Source organism: Cervus elaphus, chromosome 23, assembly GCF_910594005.1.
Source record: "Cervus elaphus chromosome 23, mCerEla1.1, whole genome shotgun sequence".
Taxonomy (NCBI): Eukaryota; Metazoa; Chordata; class Mammalia; order Artiodactyla; family Cervidae; genus Cervus; species Cervus elaphus.
Window position 1 is genome coordinate 64,161,105 of NC_057837.1, and position 19,763 is coordinate 64,180,867.

Sequence of the window (19,763 nt, forward strand, 5' to 3'; positions counted from 1 at the left end):
GTGGAGCCACTGGGTGTTGCTGTGTGATGAGTATTCGACATAAGTAGTGTTTAGGAAGATGAACTAGGCTGTTAAATGATTTGCAGGATGGATCTGAGATGAAGAGAGTCAAGAGGCGGGGAAACCAGTGAAGCTGCCGACAGCGAATTTAGGTGAGTGTAAGGCAACTGAAGTCTGCCTAGTGGTTGTTTTAAAGAAGCACTCCTTGTAGTTCTTCCTGCTCCTTTGAGCAGATGTCCTGGTTGTGGCACATATCTCGAACATTCAAAATCAGTCAACAGATTGCAATCGACATGGAGAAAGAAGTCCCTGATTTCCAGCTGGGCCCCTTCAGCTCTAACCAACCCCACAGGACCATTCAGCCAGCACTTTAGGGAAGCAATCAAGAAGAGCAGTATTATATTACCAGGTGTCTCTACAAAGGATCCAGAAATACTCACAGCACATCCAGAGCAGCTACAATCAATGTATAGCTCTCATGTACCCTGGGGTCTGACCTCTTGGCTTCCAGAACTGTTCTCACATAGGTACCCCCATCTTAGCAGAGCCAGTGCCCTCTGGCAGTGCCCAGTGAAGGCTTAAACTCACAGGAGAAAAGAGCAGATGGCCACCTACTCTGTGGAAAGACATGGAGTGAGGGGCACCATCAACTTGCCTGACCCAAGAGCTCCCTCCCCAGTGCTACTGCCACCGCTCCTCCAGAAGACGCGCGCACAGGAAGTCCTGGGGCCCAGTAAAACACCACCGTTTTAGCATCCATTAACAATCCAGGGTCAGTTAATGAGTTAGGAAGACTGGGGTGAGTTCGTTCACTAACATCTGATAAAGGCCTACCACGTGCGAGGCACTGCAACGGACACAGGAACACTGACCTTAAAAGAATAACCACTGAGGTCTGTAAGATAGGAAGACAAAAATGGAGGGTGTGTATGGTAGTTCTAGGGATGGTAAAGGTAGCAGGATGATGGCAAAGGTGACAGGATGATGTAATGAAAAGAGCAACCGAGGGAATCGGCAGTGAGTTTTAATCTCTGCCCTGCTACTAATATGTGACACTGAACAAGCCGTTTTCCTGGCCAGGACTAAGTATCCTCAACTGGAAAAGGTTGAATTAGGATTATCCCTGTGGTTGTCAAGCATCTGGGGGATTGCCAGTCACTGAACCTGCAAAAAATATAATCACTGACTGCTTTGCAAAGCTGATCAGCTAGGGCAAGCCCTGACTGGGGCTTCCTGCCCCCAGCTAGAGCAGTCTGGACTTCCTTTACACAGTTCCTGGTGCGGGGAGGGGTGGTCACTGCCAAGTGGGAGTCTTCTGACATCCACATTTACCCACTCCTTCAGACCAGACAACTTTAGCATGTCTGAAACCCACATTTGTTCTCAAACCACACTGGTCTCTCATGAGCCTTTGAGTTGAGGCTATTAAGAACAGGGCCAGTTCTTCCAGGGTTACAGGGCAAGAGAGGCTTAGGGAACACACGGGAATTGTAGCAAACTACTGTTCATTCTTGTAAATTCTCCCCTGGGTTGGAAAATTCTTATCTCACAGATTTTTTCCCCCAAGCTGGAAATATCTTTAGAAATGATTTGGTCCAGGGACTCTTGCTAGTGGTTCAGTGGTTAATAAGACTCTGCACTCCCAATGCAATGGGCCCAGGTTCGATCCTTGGTTAGGGAACTAGATCCCACACACCACAACTAATTCACATGCCACAACCAATATCCTGCATACTGCAACTAAGACCTGGTGCAGCCAAATAAGTAAATAAAATAAGTATTACAAAAAAAAAGAAAAGAAATATCCTGGTCCAAGCTCTGCATCTGCTAATGGTAGAGCCAAGTTTAGTTCCCTGCTCTTCTAGCTCCAAGACTAATGAATGGTTTTTCCTCTCTCCCAACCTGTTTCCTCTAGAGAGAGGATCCTCTCTGCCAAGCAACTCAGCTGGGGACCTAAAGCAGAGCCGATGATAAACATCTTCTGTCTTTGAAAGAGAAGAGGTACAGCCATAAAGAAATGTGCTCACAATATCTAAAAAACAAGAGTTCATGTGAAAACTGAAGAATTTTAGCAAAAGGGCACAGGATGCAAAGGAATGGAAGTGGGGGAGACACTTAGAATACCACTGAGCTCTTAATGGGAATAGTCTCCTACTTGCCCTGTAACCAGGTACAAACCACAAGCCCCGCTGATTCTTAACCCCAGAGGCTGAACTACCCCAGGCCCAGAAAAAGGGCAACACACACAGTTTACACCTTTTATTATTCTGATAGAAATTTCTCCCCTGGGAGCAGAAAGGGGTCAAAAGTCCAAAACCAAAATTATATATCTTTATAAGTTACAGCAAAAAAGCATTGCAGCAGACAGTTATTATTTTTTTTATTTTTTAAAAGAAAATAATTCTGCTCAGTGAACACAGCAGAATAGGAGGTGTTAGAAAACTCACTCCAAGTAATTTATTCGCTGGGAACCACAAAAGGCTTTCCCAAGAACAGCAAAAACACCATTAATTTCCCCACTACCTTCCTTTCAAAGGACTCCAAACACTTCACACATATCATTTTAAATTGTCTTCAAAGGCTCCAAAATAAGGGGTTACTATTTCCCCAGGTTCAGATAAAGAAACTAAAACAATCATGCCGGCCCTGTCTGTTCAAGTCATCCTAATAGATTCAGCTAGCAGTGACTGAGTATCTGCTATGCCCGTGACCCAAGCCAGGCAAACGTGCGAGAAAGACAAAAGATACGATCTCTATCCTCCAGCAATCAGAATCCAGTGGGGCATGACAGGTATGTACACAAATCCTCATGAAATAAGGCAGCCCATGCCAGGTGCTGTAGAAAAGGTCCGAACACAGTGCCTTTATCCTATCAAGTGATTAAAATGTGCCACGTACTGTGCTAAGTCTTTACAAGATCATATTGTTTAAATCACACACTGTGTGGTGTACAGAGAAAGAAATGCAAGGTAAAGAGACTTTCCCAGGGTCTCAAGGCCACGCTATGGCTGAGCAGGAATTAGCACCCACGTCTGTCTGGCTCCAAAGCCCATGTGATGGGAGGTAACTGCTTGGGAAAATGGTTTCTGGACAGTTAAGCACAAAGCCCCCATACCTTAGAGGTGGAGAGCAGGACACAGAGGCCCTCACTAGGTTGTTAGGAAAAGACCTGTTTCCTCTGCCCGAAATTGCACATGAATGTACTCCTCTGGATTCTCCATCATAGGGACTGCACTTGTGGATCAAGAAGCCAAAGGCAGTGTTTTCCAAAAGAGAAAAGAGCTCACTGAACCAAGAAGGACTGCAAGGTCCTGAGCACTTCGTCTTCTGTTGGTGGGCACTGAAAGCTGATCTGGGCTAGAGGGTGTGGGATCCCTGGCTGGCTGTGACAGGAAGTCTACAGCCTGTGGGAGCAGGGCATGGTGGTTGTGGTACGCATGCCAGCGGAGCATCCTTTTCTCAGAGCTGGAGTGGAACTCCTACTGGAGAAGGAGCCCCCTGCTGGAGGTCCATGGAGAAGGGCCTGGCCTGGAGACAGCTCGGCAGAGCTCACCTGGTGGGGGTAACCTCTGCCTCTTCTGCCAAGGCTCCAATGTGGAGGCCAAGGAACAAGGTGTCAGATTTGGAGGAAGAAAAGCTTAGGGATAGCAGGTTGCTGTACTCAGCCCAGACAGGTTACAAAGAGCATCAGCAGCCCTGGGGAACCCCTGAGTCTTAGCAAGGGCCAGGCTAATATATAGCTCTATTTTAAGCCCCCAGGGCACAAAGCAGAAGGGGGAAAGAAGAAGGTCCTTCAAACTCTGGGAGTAAAGCTGGACCTGGACCTCAGGAAGCCCAGTGACAACCCTAGCAGTCTTCCCATCTCATATGTGGGATCCTTCTGCAGTTATTTTCAAATCTTAATTTCAACCTAACAAGACAACAACAACAAAAATCCTTTGATGGATAAAAGTAAAAGAAAAGAGTTAAGTAACAAAGTATGTGTGAGATAAAGGGGATAATGAACAATAATATCAAAATATCCAAATAAGGGAAGTGCTATACTTTCTGGCAGCCACGGCAACAGGAAAGCGGGATTGTTACACCCTTCTCATTGTTAAATAAAGGGAGGCACAGAAGTTCATCAGGGCAGACAAAGTTCTTAATTCTCAATGCAGAGAGGCTCATATATACACAAGTGAATGTGTATCTGCACACACACACACATGCTTACACCATTTCTCTTTCCAACAGGAACGGGGCAAACGGCTCTCCAGAGTCCAGCTGCCGCTCTGACGCCACACCACTGCTGCATGCAATGAAGCACTTCAACAGTTAAAACATTTTTGTGCCAATATTTTAAGAGTGCAGAAGGTTCCAAATTACATGTAAAATAAACAATGCCAGACTGTGAAAACTCTTGGCTGCAACGTTCTCTGATGTTAACAAGAGTTTCTTTATTACTGTAACCTTTCAGAAGTGAATAAAAATTATTTCTCTGCCCTAGTTTTGCCCTCCAGTAAAAAGGAAGAGAACAGTGACCATGGAAAGAGCTGTACAATGACCTCTCCTGAAGGCTAGGAGGCTGGGAAGGGGGCAGCTTAAAACACAAAGCCTTCCATATATATGTTTCCAGTCAAAGGTGAGAAATTTAGTTTGTGCTATGCTGATCATATTGTAAAATTTTATGCTCCTAATATTTTTATGTAGCTAAAACCCTTAGGGGGATGAAAGGGCATTTTCAAGAGCAAACTAAGCTGGCACGATGGAGAAAACCCAAATCTTGATCAAAGTTCCTTACCCACTCAGTGAATCTCCTGACTCATAAATTAAGTCTGAAGTGCTCTTAGAAAAAAGGGAAGAAGACCTATAGGTGGTCAGGACCTAGACAAAATATGTTCTTCTGCAGGCCATTGAGTTGATGAGTCTGTGGATATTGGACACACAGAATGATCTCAAAACAGAGCTAGTCTGAACAGTCTGTTTTCACCACTGCACGAAAAGAAGGAAAAAAGCCATCTAACAAAGGCAAACATGCTCTTGTCCTCTCACATCACTCTGCCTTTACCTATACCATTGCTCTAACCAAAATGTTCTTGTCTAGCAAACACTCATCCAAAAAAATACAATGCAAATGTCATCTACCCAAACCTTTCTACTCTGGGCAGAGCAATTTTAAAATATCATCATCTCTTAACATTGTAATCACCTGTTTGTATGTTTGTCTTCTCCTACTAGACTGGGGAGTCAGGGACAGTATCTTTGTCATCTTTGTATCTCCAGTGCCTAGCATAGTACCTGGAAGCTAGCAGACCACAATAAAATGGATGGATGGATGGGTAAAACTTTGTTTGTGTCTGGGAACAGAAATCAGACAGAGAATGATGAACTGCTGAAAAAACAGAACATAAGCTCTGGGATTTAACACAAGGCTAGCTTTTCAGACTTTCACAGAGTTGCAAATGTTAAGTCTGGAAGAGAATTTAGAAACCATCTAGCCCTCCTCCCCAGAGAGGTGAGGTGATCTGACGTACTCAAGCTCACCCAGAGACTAGCTGGGCAGGCCAGAACTCCTTCCATTATACCACACCATCCTTTCTCTTTACGGTCAAAAACTATAGGTATAAACGTTTATTTGGCAATTAGATGAGAAATATGATTAAGATTACAGATTTTGAGAATATTACTTCATTATGAACAAATGAACAATGTCACTCTAGGAACTCAAATAACTTGATATGAAATACAATACCTGAGTTGCTCAAAAAGCTAAACATAGCATACCGTATGACCCAGCAATTCCACTCTTAGGTATATACCCAAGTGAACTGAAAACATATGTTCAGATAAAGACTTGTATATGAATGTTCACAGCAGCATTATTTAAATAAGCCAAAAGTGGGAACAGCCCAAATGTCAATCAACTGATGACTGGATAATAAAATGTGGTATATCCATACAATAGATTATCCATAAAAATTAATGAAGTACTGAAACATGCTACAACATGGATGAACCGTTGAAATATTATGCTAAGTAAAAGACACTAGACACAAAAGATCACATATTATATGATTTCATTTATATGGAATGCCTAGAATAGGTCAGTCCATAGAGACAGAAAACAGTGGTTGCCAAGGGCTGAGAAAAGGCGAGTAACTGCTAACAGGCACAGGGTTTCTTTTTGAAGTGATGAAAATGTCCTGACCTAGACAGTGGTGATGGTTGCTTAACATTGTGAATTTACTAAAAAACACATTCAAAATGGTGAATTTTATGATATATGAATTATTATATCATCTCCATTTTTTTAAATGCGGGGTGGGAGGGGGTGTTGTGGAATACTAGCTCTGCCCTCTAGTAATTTAACTGAAGGAGTCAGGACCAAAGCTGCTTAAGGACGCAGAGGTTCAGAGTTATGTGACAAGTAATATTATGCAAGTTTGGGGAAGAAGGAAACATTTAAAAAGTCTAAAGCTAATGCTAGAACCATAGTTTTTAGCAGTGACCTTTTTAGGCAGTACAGAGTAATGATTAAGAGCATGGGCTCTAGAGTCTGGCAGGCTTGGGTTCCAATCCAGGCTCTTATATGTACTGTGTAAGTCTGGTTAAGTCACCTAACCAGTAGGCTGAATACTAGTCTCCTAAAAGATAGCTACATCCTAATTCCTAGAACCTGTGAATGTTACCTTATATGGCAAAAAAGGACTTTGCAGCTGTGATTAGATTAAGGGTCTTCAGATGAGAAGATCAGTCTGGATTAGCCAGGTGGGCCTAAGTGCAATCACATGCACCTTTATGAGAGCGAGGAAGAGGGTGCTTAAACCCAGACAGAAGAGAAGAATGCAATGTGACCACAGAGGCAGAGATCAGAGTGAAGTGGCTGCAAGCCAAGGAGTGCCAGCAGTTACCAAAAAGCTCAAAGGGGCAAAGAACAGATTCTTCCCTTGAGCACAGCCCTGTGAGGTCTTGATTTCAGCCTACTGAAAATGATTTCTAGCCTCCAGAACTAAGAGAGAACAAAGCTCTACTGTTTTAAGCCACCAATCTGTGGTTAAGTTCTTACAGGAGCTATAGGGAACTGATATATTAATGCTAACTTCTCTGATCCTTAGTTTCTTCATCTGTAAAATGTAGGATCTCATAGCTAAGACTGTTGTAAACATAAATTGAAATGGTGCTTAAAAAAATGCACAGCTAAGAGAAAGTGCTCAGTAAACATTAGCTATTACTATTGGGGAACTCTGTCTGCATTAGCTGAAACCCTCCACTTTCACATGTCACTAGTCCATGTCCAGATCCCGCTCCTCTTCACAGGGACAGGAATAACAGCTGGCCATCAGAAGACCTAAGTTCTGTTCTTCCGCTGGTTTCTAACTCAAGCTTAATCAGCTCTCCCAGAGCCAGTTTCTCCACCACTTAAACGACAGGATCAGACTTGAGCAGTAGCCCTCAGACTGGAGGGTTGGTTAAAATATTGATTGCTTAGAGATTCACACACTTAAGAGAACGAACTTATGGTTGCTGGGTGGAGGGAGGGGTGGGGGCGGGGAGAAGGATGGAGGAAAGGGATTAGGGAGTTTGGGATGGACATGTACACACTGCTATATTTAAAATGGATAACCAACAAGATCCTACTGTATAGCACAGGGAACTCTGCTCAATGTTATGTGGCAGACTGGAGGGGAGTTCAGAGGAGAACGGACACATGTATATGTATGGTTGAGTTCCTTCGCTGTTCACCCGAAACTATCACAACATTGTCAATCCGCTCTACCCCAATACAAAATTAAAAGTTTAAAATACAGATTGCTGGGCCCTGCCTCCAGAGTGTCTGGCTCAGCAGATCCAGAGTGGAGCCCTAACCATGCATTTATAACAAGTTCCTAAGTGGTGCTGAGGCTGCTGGTCTGGAGGCCACTTTGAGAATCCCTGGATTAGATTATTTCAAGGTTCTTTTCCAGTTTTAACAGTCTAAGATTCCACAGGAATGTCCTGTAGATGTAGCACTCCAGTAATAAACATAGCTGTATCAGGCTGAAATAGCCTTTAGACTAAGTTCTTTTCCTAAACAGGACAGTGGGGGACAGGAGAGTATGAGGTTATATGGTCCAGACTACTTTTAACTTTCAAATGAAGCAGAATGAAAAATCTTAAGCGATGGTGGGAACAGGAAGAGGCTGTCCCCTGATCCAACATGCTGGCCCCATTTTAATTTATCTTAATCCCACCTTTCTGCCTTTGCACCAGGCCCCTCCCCCCATGCCCTCCTCTAGAAACACATCTAGGTGTCTCCTGAATTCATTTATTGGCTCTGCCATGCACAGTATAATACTGCCTTTGTTAGTTTCCCAGCCCAGCCTCTCCAAGCACGGTGTTCCTCTAGTCTTTAAAAAAAAAAAAAAAGAAAGAAATAACCAAGGAGTCTCTGAAAAATAATTGTAAAATCAACTAAGGCAAATTCAGACTATGTGGAGACATTCAGGCTCTAAACACTGGAAAAAGAAACAAATTCAGAACATTGTTCGCATTCTCATCTTTTTTTTTTTTCTCCCTTAATCTCTGTCAGTCCTGTGGAGTAGGAAACCTGCTGTATTGGATTAGAAATTCTGAATAAAGGGGCCTCAGGCGTGGGACTGCACCAGAGAAACAGAACACTTCTGGATTCAAGGAAAGCTGTCCTCTTGTTCTTTAGAAGTCTCTGGTGATAAGACAGGTGAGAAGGACCCTCCCTTGAAGTTGATTTCCACCTCCCCCTGCCCGCCCCCCCCGCCCCCAGAGGTGTCATCATATAGTAAGGCAGACACTGGACTTGGAATCAGCATACCCTAGTTTTGACCCTCATTTTGCTGTCTGCTAGCTGCGTGACCTTGGGCAAATCAATGAACTTCTTTGGAACTTTGGAACTTCATTTCCTCACCACAGAAGTGAGAGGATGGGAACAAATCTATAGTCCTTAACCTGATATGAGCATCAGAAATCTTCTGGAGAAGTTTTCCAAAATACCCACACTTGAACACCTTCAGACCAAGAGAATCTCTGAGGCTCCAAGTCTAATGATCTAAGGTTCATCTATCCTATAAAGTGGATTAAAAGTATAAATGAGGGAGGCGGGAGGGGGGATCGGGATGGGGAACACATGTAAATCCATGGCTGATTCATGTCAATGTATGGCAAAAACCACTACAATACTGTAAAGTAATTAGCCTCCAACTAATAAAAATAAATGAAAATAAATAAATAAATAAAAGTATAAATGATGAGAGAGCCAGAGAATCTATGAGTCTGGGCAAAGAGTGAAACATGAACCTTTGGTTGGGTGGGGGGGGTGGGGGGGTGGGGTGGCGGGTGGAGGATGGGTCAGAGAAACAGAATCCAGGTACAATAAGTGATCTTTAAGTCAGTATTTGGGAGATAGTAGTGGCCAGGGATTAATAACAGAAGCAACCTCATACACCCAACAAGTATCTGAAGAGTAACTACGTTAGGCACTCTGTGTGAGGCACTAGGGATCCTGGGATCCTCATTCCGTATAATCGGTGTGACCTACACAACCCATAATTATAGTACGGCAATGACAAGCCCTATTTCAGAAGTCTGTGCAAAGTGCTGGAGGAATACAGATAAGGGAGTGGCAAGTATACTAGTATTACTGGGGGTTGCTGGGAAAAGCTTCTTGGAAGAGGTACTATCCAGCTGTGTCTTAGAGTGCCATGAGCAGAGGAGACAGGGTTCCAACCACTTCAGACAGAGGTAAGCGTGTGAATGAAAGCATAAAGGAACACAGAATATTATAGCACCAGTGAAACTACGGCATGAGTAGAACATGTGTTTCAGTGTGTTTGTGCACATGCTCAATCATGATCATTTGCATGTAGGAGAAGTTTGCTGGAAATTAAACTAGAAAGGTGGGCTAGAGACAGAATGTGAGGGCCCCTCCTCCAATTTTTCACTTGGAAAAGTTTCAAACTTATTTTTTTTAAAGGTGTAGAGTAATACAACAAAAACTTGCATGAACTTTAGATTCACAGTTTTTACTATTCTGTGACATTTGCTTGACCTTTATCCATACACACATATCCTTTCTTCTTTTGCTAAGTCATTTGACGATATTAAAACATTTCACCCCTAAATACTTCAGCAGGTATCTTCGAAGAACAAGAACATCCTCCAATATAACTACAAAGGGTTCTATGTGTCACTGCTAAGAAGTTTGAACTTTGTCCCTCAGAGATTTCTAGACAGAGGAGGGATATGATCAGATGTGGGATTTAGAAACATCTCTGGCAGCTTATATGACTGCAGGGTTCATGAGAGGAGGAAAGTCCAGGAACTATTAATAGATAGGAGGCCATGCCCAATAAAGAAGAGATGATGAGGACTGACATGAAGCAATAGAACAGAAGAGAGGATAAAATCCAGAGGTATTTTAGGCAGAAAAGTGACAAGACAACTGGATGCAGAGGATAAGGCAGGAGTTGAGGACAACTCTAAGAATTCTAGCTTGGGGGACTGGATTGGTGGTGATGACATCAGAAGTGAGACAAGAAACACAGGAAGAACAGGCAGACTGCCAGGTTCCTCTCCATGGAATTCTCCAGGCCAGAATACTGGAGTGGGTAGCCATTCCCTTCTCCAGGGGATCTTCCTGACCCAGGAATCCAACCAGGGTCTCCTGCTTTGCAGGCAGATTCTTTACCAGCTGAGCTACCAGGGAAACCCAACTAACAGCATTAGCGACCCCTGAAAGAGAGGTATGGAAAATGGCTTTAGCTGTGCCTACAAACATGGCTCTAAGCAGTTTTATAACTATGGTACAAAAGACAGTGTAGGCCAAAAAAAAAAAGTGATAGGTTGGAGATGTAAACAGTTCTGAAATGATAAGCTGAATTGGGAGTACTTAGCATGAGGAGTACTTAAGAAGGTATTAGGGAAAGGCAGGACTCTGTCAGTGCACTGAGTTAGCCAGGGCTTTGAAAAATGGAATTAGGTCACTTTTCTTCTACAGAAATTTCAGGAGGTAAACTGAAGATAAAAGAGTAGATATCAAATTCATTGACTCATTTATTTAGTCAAGAAACACCTACTGAATGCCTACTAAAGACAAAGCTCCATTGAACCACTGTAGAAATACAAAGGCAAACAAGTAGGAATTAGACCTCAGGAAACTCACTATTTATCATTTCAAATACAGAAAGGTTTATAACTTCTTTCAAGGACCCTCCCTGAAGTGGAGTGAATCCAGTATGTCACTCAGAAGGTCAGGTACCTGAGCCATTACACAAGCATCCTGGGTGTATACACCCAGGCATCCAATCAGTTAGAAAACTACCTACAGGGATGTCCCTGGTGGTCCAGTGGCTAAGACTCTGCATTCCCAATACAGGGGTCTCGGTTTCAACCCCTGGTCAGGGAACTAGATCCTATGTGCTGCAACTGAGACCCAATGAGGCCAAATAAATGTTAAAAAACACACCTAAGGTACATACTCTATGCACTCTTGCTACCTATTAAGGCCTAAGGATAAGAAACCTGTGTTGAGAAAGGAACTTATCCACTAGAGGTACATCTTCAGTTGGTCCCTGCTTAAACTCATGAACCAATTCCAAAATAGAATTGCTCTGCCTTCTAAGAATTTAGCCTTCCCTCCCCTAATAACTAAGTATCCATTCCAACTGCTCAGGGCATTTAAAAAACATTCAAAAGAACGATTGATACTGGAAAACAAACATGTATTCTTATTTTAAAGGCTTTGAGCCCAGCAGACTGCTCTGTATTTACACTCAACCATTCATATTATTGGCCACAAAAAACTACATCCTTAAAGTGGTCCTTGCCTTTTAAACAATACCTTTGGCAGTGAGCTTTAACTCTGACCTAGAGAGAGGCAAAGTATAGCAAACTTTTTTACCTCATGGTAAAACAGAGGAGTTGAATGATTTTTGTGGGGGGAGGGAGGACATGGCAATGGAAATATAGAGGCCTGGGAGGAAATTTCCAGAAAAACTAAAGTAATTTTACTACCTTTTATAGACTCAAAACCTTTGCTGGTTTAGAGACATAAAGTACTTTGTGTATAAACTGTTTTTTTTTTTTTTCCAATCAAATAATTCCACTAGAAGGTTGAGAAAGCATAAACAAAGAAAAAGGAAAACTGAAAATGGAGATAATTTCTCATTTATTTTTCTTCCCACATTTAAGACTAATGAGTAAATAAATATTCTCAGAATAAAAAGGATACCTCCCCACTCCACTTTTTCCAACACTTATAATGGGCTTTCAGAACCGTCTTCTTTCAACAGAAGAAGGCATACATTCAGCCGAGGAGCAATGACTAGCACTTTGGAAAGTACAAAGAGAGATACATGTAATCCCACCCCCAGGAATTCACCCAGAAGGTGGTCAATATACACAAATGACAGTGATGCAAAACAGAAGCAGTTAAGAGCCAGAAGAAGGGTATGTTGTTGTTCAGTCGTGTCCGACTCTCTGCAACGCCATGGGCTGCAGCACTCCAAGCTTCCCTATCCTTCACCATCTCCCAGAGTCTGCTCAAACCCATGTCCATTGAGTCGGTGATGCCATCCAACCATCTCGTCCTCAGTCGCTCCCTTCTCTTCCTGCCCTCAACCTTTCCCAGCATCAGGGTCTTTTCCAATGAAGGGTATAGGTAAATTTAAAAAGTACTTACAGCTAGAGGAAACCAGGATTGGCTTCCAATTTGAAGTGGAGGGATGTGGAGGAATTGAGGCTGGCATGTCAGGGCAATCTAGTATACTAGTACCGCGTGAGCAAAGACAAAACACAGGAAGAGCAAGACATTCAGCTTGGCTGCAGTGAAAAGTATGTGCGGCAACGATGGAATGTGATGTTCACTGCGTGCTTACTGTGTGCCAGGCACACGTGCTAGAGGTTTCTCATATTTAAGGCTCAAGAAGAGCTAGGGGAAATGAGTTTGGAAAGGTAGCCTGCAGTATGATCACAGAGGACCTTGCAAAGCAAAATGCTGGTTCTGAAAAGCAAAGTAGAATTTTACAAAGGAGTCCAGTTCAGCCCACAGCTCCTCTACCTCCTCTGGGCCCTCTACACCATCCCCCATCAAGCGGCTCTGCTAGAGCGAGGAGCAGGAGACTGTGGTGACAGGAGGTTCATCCTGAACCCGGAAGGCTACTAGCAAGAAATCACCTGAGGCAATTGTCCTCAGCAAGGTTTCTTGTCCTGAGCAAGAAATGTTGCTGAGGCAACTGTCATGCCAGGGGCCGCTGATAGAGATAAATGTGCAACTAGTTAACTAAAGCCCATCCCCACCTCCTTCACCTTGCCTCCACAGTTTGGAAAGCTTAAACCTGCTCATTGTAAGCCACAAGGTGGAGATGTCTGGCAGGGCAGAACTGAGAGGAAGTCGTTTAGCCAGCCTAAGGTTACCATTAACACTTTGAGCCACTGCCTTGAGCTAATTTTTATGTTTGTTTTTTAAGTTTGGTTGAAATGTCACAAATGGAAAAATTAAGTAAAGCGCCCCGGTTAGCCACAAGACTGGACACACCTGGCTGCAGACCCAGCAAAAGAAACTTACTTCATTAGTAGGAAAGGCAGAAAGTGAAATTTACATCTGAAATCTGCCTGCACCAGGAGAAAGTGCTGAGGCCAAAGGCGCTGTCTGTTTTTACAGCTGTGTCAAGTCTTAGTTCTCTACTCTTACCAACACTCAGGAGTGAGGCAAGGGCCCAAGGAAAAATGGTCTCCAACCTCTTCAGCTGCAACTCAGCTCACAAAGGTTTTTAAGAACCAGTTAATGAAATAAAACAAGACCAGATGAGGTGATATAATGAACTTTATTTCCACAGCTAATTTATATGTTTAAATCCCAAATAATGTTTTTTTTAAAGTGAGAACTCTAAATTATTGATGTGATTTTTGTAACCTCAAATTTAACACTTGCTTTTTATACCAGCTTCACTGATGATATATGAGGCTGCCTTATTTGTCACAATAGTTGGGCTCCTAAACAGCTGGTAAAAAGCAAATTTTTGGAAAGTGAAAATTTTCCCACCAAATGAGACTGGAACTCTAATTCAAAGGATTTCTTGACCCAAATTTCTAATGTGTCATTAATTCACATTCTCAATCTTCCTTACACCAGTCCACTCAAGTAATGGCTCTAAGAATTCTCTGGCAGAAGAAAAATCACCACTACATTGATCAGTCTTATAAATTCTACTTTTTATATGAGTTTTCTTAAAGATGCCAAATAACACAGAAATAGATTTGCAAATTACCACCTTCACATCATAGATTTTCAAAGCTTGGAAAAGAAGCTTGGAAACCATGTAGCCACCCGCCTCCCCCCCCCAAGTTTTTTTTTTTTTTTTTTTGGACCAAGAAACTGAAGTAAGGGGAGGAGAAAAGATTTGCCAGCCAGGGTCAGAACAAGGCCAGACTGGCTCCCTCTGCCTACTACTTTTCTCCAGCCACACGCCATTCTTGTCCAGCCTAATCTTCCCATTTCTTTAGGCTGTACACACACCAAAGACTGAGGTCCCCTCTACACACAAATAATCACACTCACAACTTAGGATTGTCTAATATATAATTTTCTTGCCTGTATAAAGGGTGTCTATTTATAGCATGACATTGGAAAGGGAGGAGCAAATCAGTTATAATGGAAATATAAGAACAGTAATTCCCCAACTCTTTCAAGTCTCCATTATTTTTAAATCATCATCTTTTATAAATAACTAAACTAGAGCTTGGCATTTCTCTCATGAAGACAAATTTAACAGTCTATACTTGGGGAGCATTATGGATCATCTAAAACCCTGCTATTCAAAGTGTGCTTGCCCCTTCCCCATCCTGCCCTACCAGTGCTACTGGCATCACCTTGAAGATTTTTAATAGAAATGCAGAGAGGCTCTCTGGCCTCACCCCAAACCTACTGAATCAGAATCTGTATTTTAACAGGATCCCCAGGTGAACTGCAGGTACATTAAAGTTTGAGAAATGCTGATCTAACACAATTCTCTCTAAGACAGCATAATATCTAGAATAATTCAGACAGAAAAATGGTTGGATAAAATGGGGGGGGGGGGGGAAGGAAAGGCTAATTCCTGCAGGACTGCATTGATAGACAACTGAACCAGAGACTAACAAACCAAGTATGATCTATCTGACAAATAAGTTGGCTTTAAAACAATTTCAGAATAAATTTCAATTTATTCATTCATTCAACAAGTATTTATTCAACCACTGTTCACTGTGTAAACAAAAAACTGTGGATAAGATAGGTTTCCTGCCTTTATAAAGCATACAGCCAAGTAGAAGGGATATTATAAAGTAACATGGGAGAAGGTTCAAAGTGCTGAAAATTGTGATGAAGATAAATATATGTGTGTGCATGTATGCTTAGTTGTTCAGTCATGTCTGACTCTTTGTGACTCCTCTGTCTATGGGATTTTTCAGGCATTGCAGGTGGATTCTTAGCCCGCTAAGCCATCAGAGAAGCCCCATTTATATGTAGATCCAAAAAGAAATTCATTTAGGGGTGGAAGTGGGGTAGAGTAAAAGGTTCCTGCGGTCTAGGAGTCAGCAACCTACGGCTCATAAGGCTATTCAAGTTGGGGACAGCTATGGCCCACATGGTTCCAGTGGTTCAGCTCCCAGAAGAGTTTAGTCAACAGTGATAAGAAAACAGACTAACAGAAGTACTGTGTAACTGCATGGCAGTCAGCAGAGACTTCAGCTGGCCAGGGGGTATCACTGGTCATCATTAAAAGGGATGATTTGAGACCACCAGCACTACAGTATGTCCACTGTGTACTGCCACAGAGTTGGCTAGTAAGTACTTGAAGCAATGTGGAACACTCAGCAGGATGAATAGCTTAAAGGCTGTTGCTCCCACTCTGGGCAGCTAAACAAGAGTAAGGCATGACAGTGAGAAACATGACAGGGGAATACTGACCCCCTGGATGGATCACGATGATGATGACAGCAGCCAAAACTGTGAGATATCCTATCATCGCTTTAGAATGAGTAGAAATGCTGACGGTCTGTTTTCCCAGAGAAAGGCATGTAAGTGTCAATGAAGCTATCTAAAGGTGAACCCATGTCTTCTGTGTTTTCTGTATACCCAGTTCCTTCAAAGACAAGAGAATCTGAAAATACCCTTAATCCGTATTCTCCAAAGGAAACCATCATTTCTATCATTTAGTCTCAAAGACTTCAATTTTACACATAGAGTATGCACATGATACCATTAGACAATAACATAGGAAATGTGTGAAAATAATTACAGTAGATAAAAGTGAAAAAAGGGAGATCTCCCACTTAAATCCCATGCAGCATGTAAAGATCTCCAAGACACACTGTTCAGTTAAAAAAAAAAGAAAATTGCAATTAAGTGCACAGAGAATGATACCATATATAATAAAATACATACACCACAAAACTCTCCTCTGTAACGAAAGAAACCAGGTCACCCCATTTCATGACCCTGTCTGATGGTATGGCTTTAGATGCTCCCAAGCTGTGAGGCAATGATATGGGAAAAACCAAGGAACTACAATCTATTAAAACATGGTGTAGATACACAAAATATACAATATACACAAAGGAAGAGATTGGTACTTATATAATCTATTGTATTCTAATGTTTTGGTTCTGGCTTTCTATTGTCATCATATTCTATGTTACACACATACTATAGGTTCTCTTTTCTCAGGTTATTAAATATGCTAATGGACTTTTTCAGTAGACATCTTGCCAAAGTATTCTAGGTTGTCAGCAATCAAGGAGCTTGTTTTTAAGTTCCTGAGGAGAGTGCAGGCCCCCAGTCAGGATCTTTCTATCCAAACTAATTGTGAATTGACACAATGAACTGGTATCACAGGTACAGTATCCTAAAACTGAATTATTATTTTATTTCATCTATTCACCAAATCCATCCCTCCTATCATGATTTGCTTTTTAATAATCCCATCTCTGAACACAGGATATCCTCACACTAACAAACCATGATAATGTATGCGAACACAGAAAGTATCCGGAGCTTGTCAGAATCCACAGAGGCAAAAGTAAGTTGAGCTGAATTACCACTTGACATCAGAACTTCAACTCAAGTTCTAGAACTTCAACTCAAATCAGGCAATCGATGCTCACTGGAGTTCTCCAAGACCAGAATCTGATAGTAGTCACTTACCCCCATGATTCTGCCACGCTGCTCAACATCCTCCCACATAAAATGAACTATGATACGACACATGTATTTCCCACTCCGGCCTTCCTGCTTCATTCGGACTAGACACATCCTGGGTGGGAAGAAGACATAAAGAGTCACTGGCTGTTTGCATTTTTCATGTCACATGTTTCCACTGAAGGTCAGCTCATCTGAGAAATTTTATTGAAGGGCACAGAATCAAAATAATTAGAAGTGATTTTTAAAAAAACCTTTCACTGAGTGGTAACATGGATACTGAAAAGTACACGTATCTTAAGTATACAGCTTGATGAATCATTACATATAGACCCATGTAAGTACCACTCATGAAGACAAGATTATTACAGTACCTTGGATGACTCCCTCATACATGAAAAGGACCACTTTTAGCTGTTTAAAGATAAGTCTTAATTCTTCATTTTACTGATGAAAACAGGAGTTCTAAATAAGCAAAGTGATTTTCCCAATACCATAGAGCAGTCTATAAAGGTGGGGATAGTATTGTGCTGTCCAATATGAAGGCCACTAGCTATACATGGCTCTTGAGCACTTTAAACAGGCTAGTTCAAACTGCGATGTGGTATAAGTTTAAGATGTCAATGATTTAGTTCAAGAAAAAAGAATATAAATATCTCAAATTTTTTATATTGCTTACATGTTGAAATATTATCAGGTATACTGAGTTAAAGAAAACCCGTCATTAAAATTAGTTTCATTTTTTTCTTTTCATTTTTTAAAATGGAGCTACTAGAAACTTTTAAATTGAGTATGTGACCTGTATTATATTTCTGTTGGACAGTACCTGTCAAGAAGATAGATCACAGAAAGTATTATGATTTCATTTGTATAATTATCAAATTGTTTCCCCATTTGAATGTAAGTTACACTGATGGCAAACATGAAGTCTCCGTTGGTTTTTTTTTAATCACTGTATATCTAAGGCTTAAGCATAGTATGCACACAATATATATTTGCTGAATAAATAAATGAATAAAACATCTCAGGGCCAAGTTTAGGGTTCTTTCCTCTATACCACATTGCCTCTAATCAGTCCAGAATGTTCTCTGCTTAATACCTTACATAAGAATAGAAGAAAGAAAGCGTCAGTCGCTCAGTCATGTCCAACTCTTTCCGACCCCATGGACTGTGGCCCACCAGGCTCCTCTGTCCGTGGAATTCTTTAGGCAAAAATACTGCAGTGGGTTGCATGCCCTTCTCCAGTGGATCTTCCTGACCCAGGGATCAAACCTGGGTCTCCCACATTGCAGGCAGATTCTTTACCATCTGAGACACCAGGGAAGCCCCAAGAATGTAAGAATTATGTTTTATTAATTAATAAATATAATATTATATTTAATCATATATAAGAATATAAGCAGGGTCACTAATTTTCCAAGCTAGTTCCTAATCTCACTCTTATGACCATATGTAGTTCTAATATCTCTTGTTAAACAGTTACCAAGTGATGTAAGACTACTCACCTAAAAGACAATTTCTACTACAATTATGGAGTATTTGATCTAAACTGACAATCCTATCTCCATACACAATTAATACCCATTTAAACCTACTAGCAATAGTATGGTCCAATGGAATGATTCCATCCTGGTGTGCCTCAACATCTCCATGAATGACTAAGATGGAGAAGAGAAAACAAAGTTATCAAATTTGTAGACTGCAAGAAGCGGGGCAGGAAGACAAATATGTCAGATGACCTAACCATGAACCAAAAATACTTAATAGACTCTTTCAATTGGCTGACTCTAATAGGGATAAATCTAAGATCCTGCACAACTGTAGAGGTACAGGAGGTGTGTCACTCCTATCTAGGTATGAGAAAGCCTCACAGGCTTATGATGACAGTATACATTCAAGGGAAGTCAAGAGGATAAGGTTGCCCGCCACAATTAATGTGATTTTTAGATACAGTAATGCAAATATAATATCTTCACGTACAAAGTGAGATTTCTGTCCTGTTCAGCAGAGGTCAGACTCCACTTGGAATATGTCTACAATTTTGAACATTATGTTTTAAGAGACAAAAGGAAGTAATGAAAGATCAGAAGATATTTCACCTGGAGAAAAACAGGACAGTTGCCTTAAATATTATAGAAAAGTGATTAGACTGTCCAAAAGGTAGAATCAGAACCCATGGGTGGGTCACAGAGGGAGAAAGAATTACTCAACATTGAATGCCGGAAGTAAAAACTTTCTAACAGGAGAGTTTCTGAAGATTCAAATAACAGAATGGATGACCTCAAAAAGTAGAGAATTCGCGACTTGGCTATCTATCTGACAGAAGGCTGACTACATGATCTTTAAAGTCCCTTGCGACCTTGGGATTTGCTGATGCTGTGATTCTAAATTTACAACCTCAGATCCCTGTTAAGTGCCTAAAAAATAACATTTTGTGACAACACAAACAGGTCATGGAAAAAGATGTGGCCACTTTACATGATACAGAGTATATTCCAAGGCAGAAACAAACCAGGGAAAGAAAGTTCAACAGTCCTTTTTTCATAAGATTTTTCTTAAAGTTAACCAAATCTCTCATGTCAGCCTCTCCACCTGA

General features: G+C 41.6%; 1 protein-coding gene across 1 annotated transcript in view; it reads right to left on the reverse strand.

Moving 5' to 3' along the window:
• Positions 1–19,763, reverse strand: part of LOC122681189 (ubiquinol-cytochrome-c reductase complex assembly factor 1) — a 92,578-nt gene that overhangs the window by 22,971 nt on the left and 49,844 nt on the right. The window contains exon 7 of the mRNA XM_043882936.1: positions 17,174–17,282. Within this exon, the coding sequence (XP_043738871.1) occupies positions 17,174–17,282 (109 nt within the window). The remainder of the gene's footprint in view (positions 1–17,173; positions 17,283–19,763) is intronic.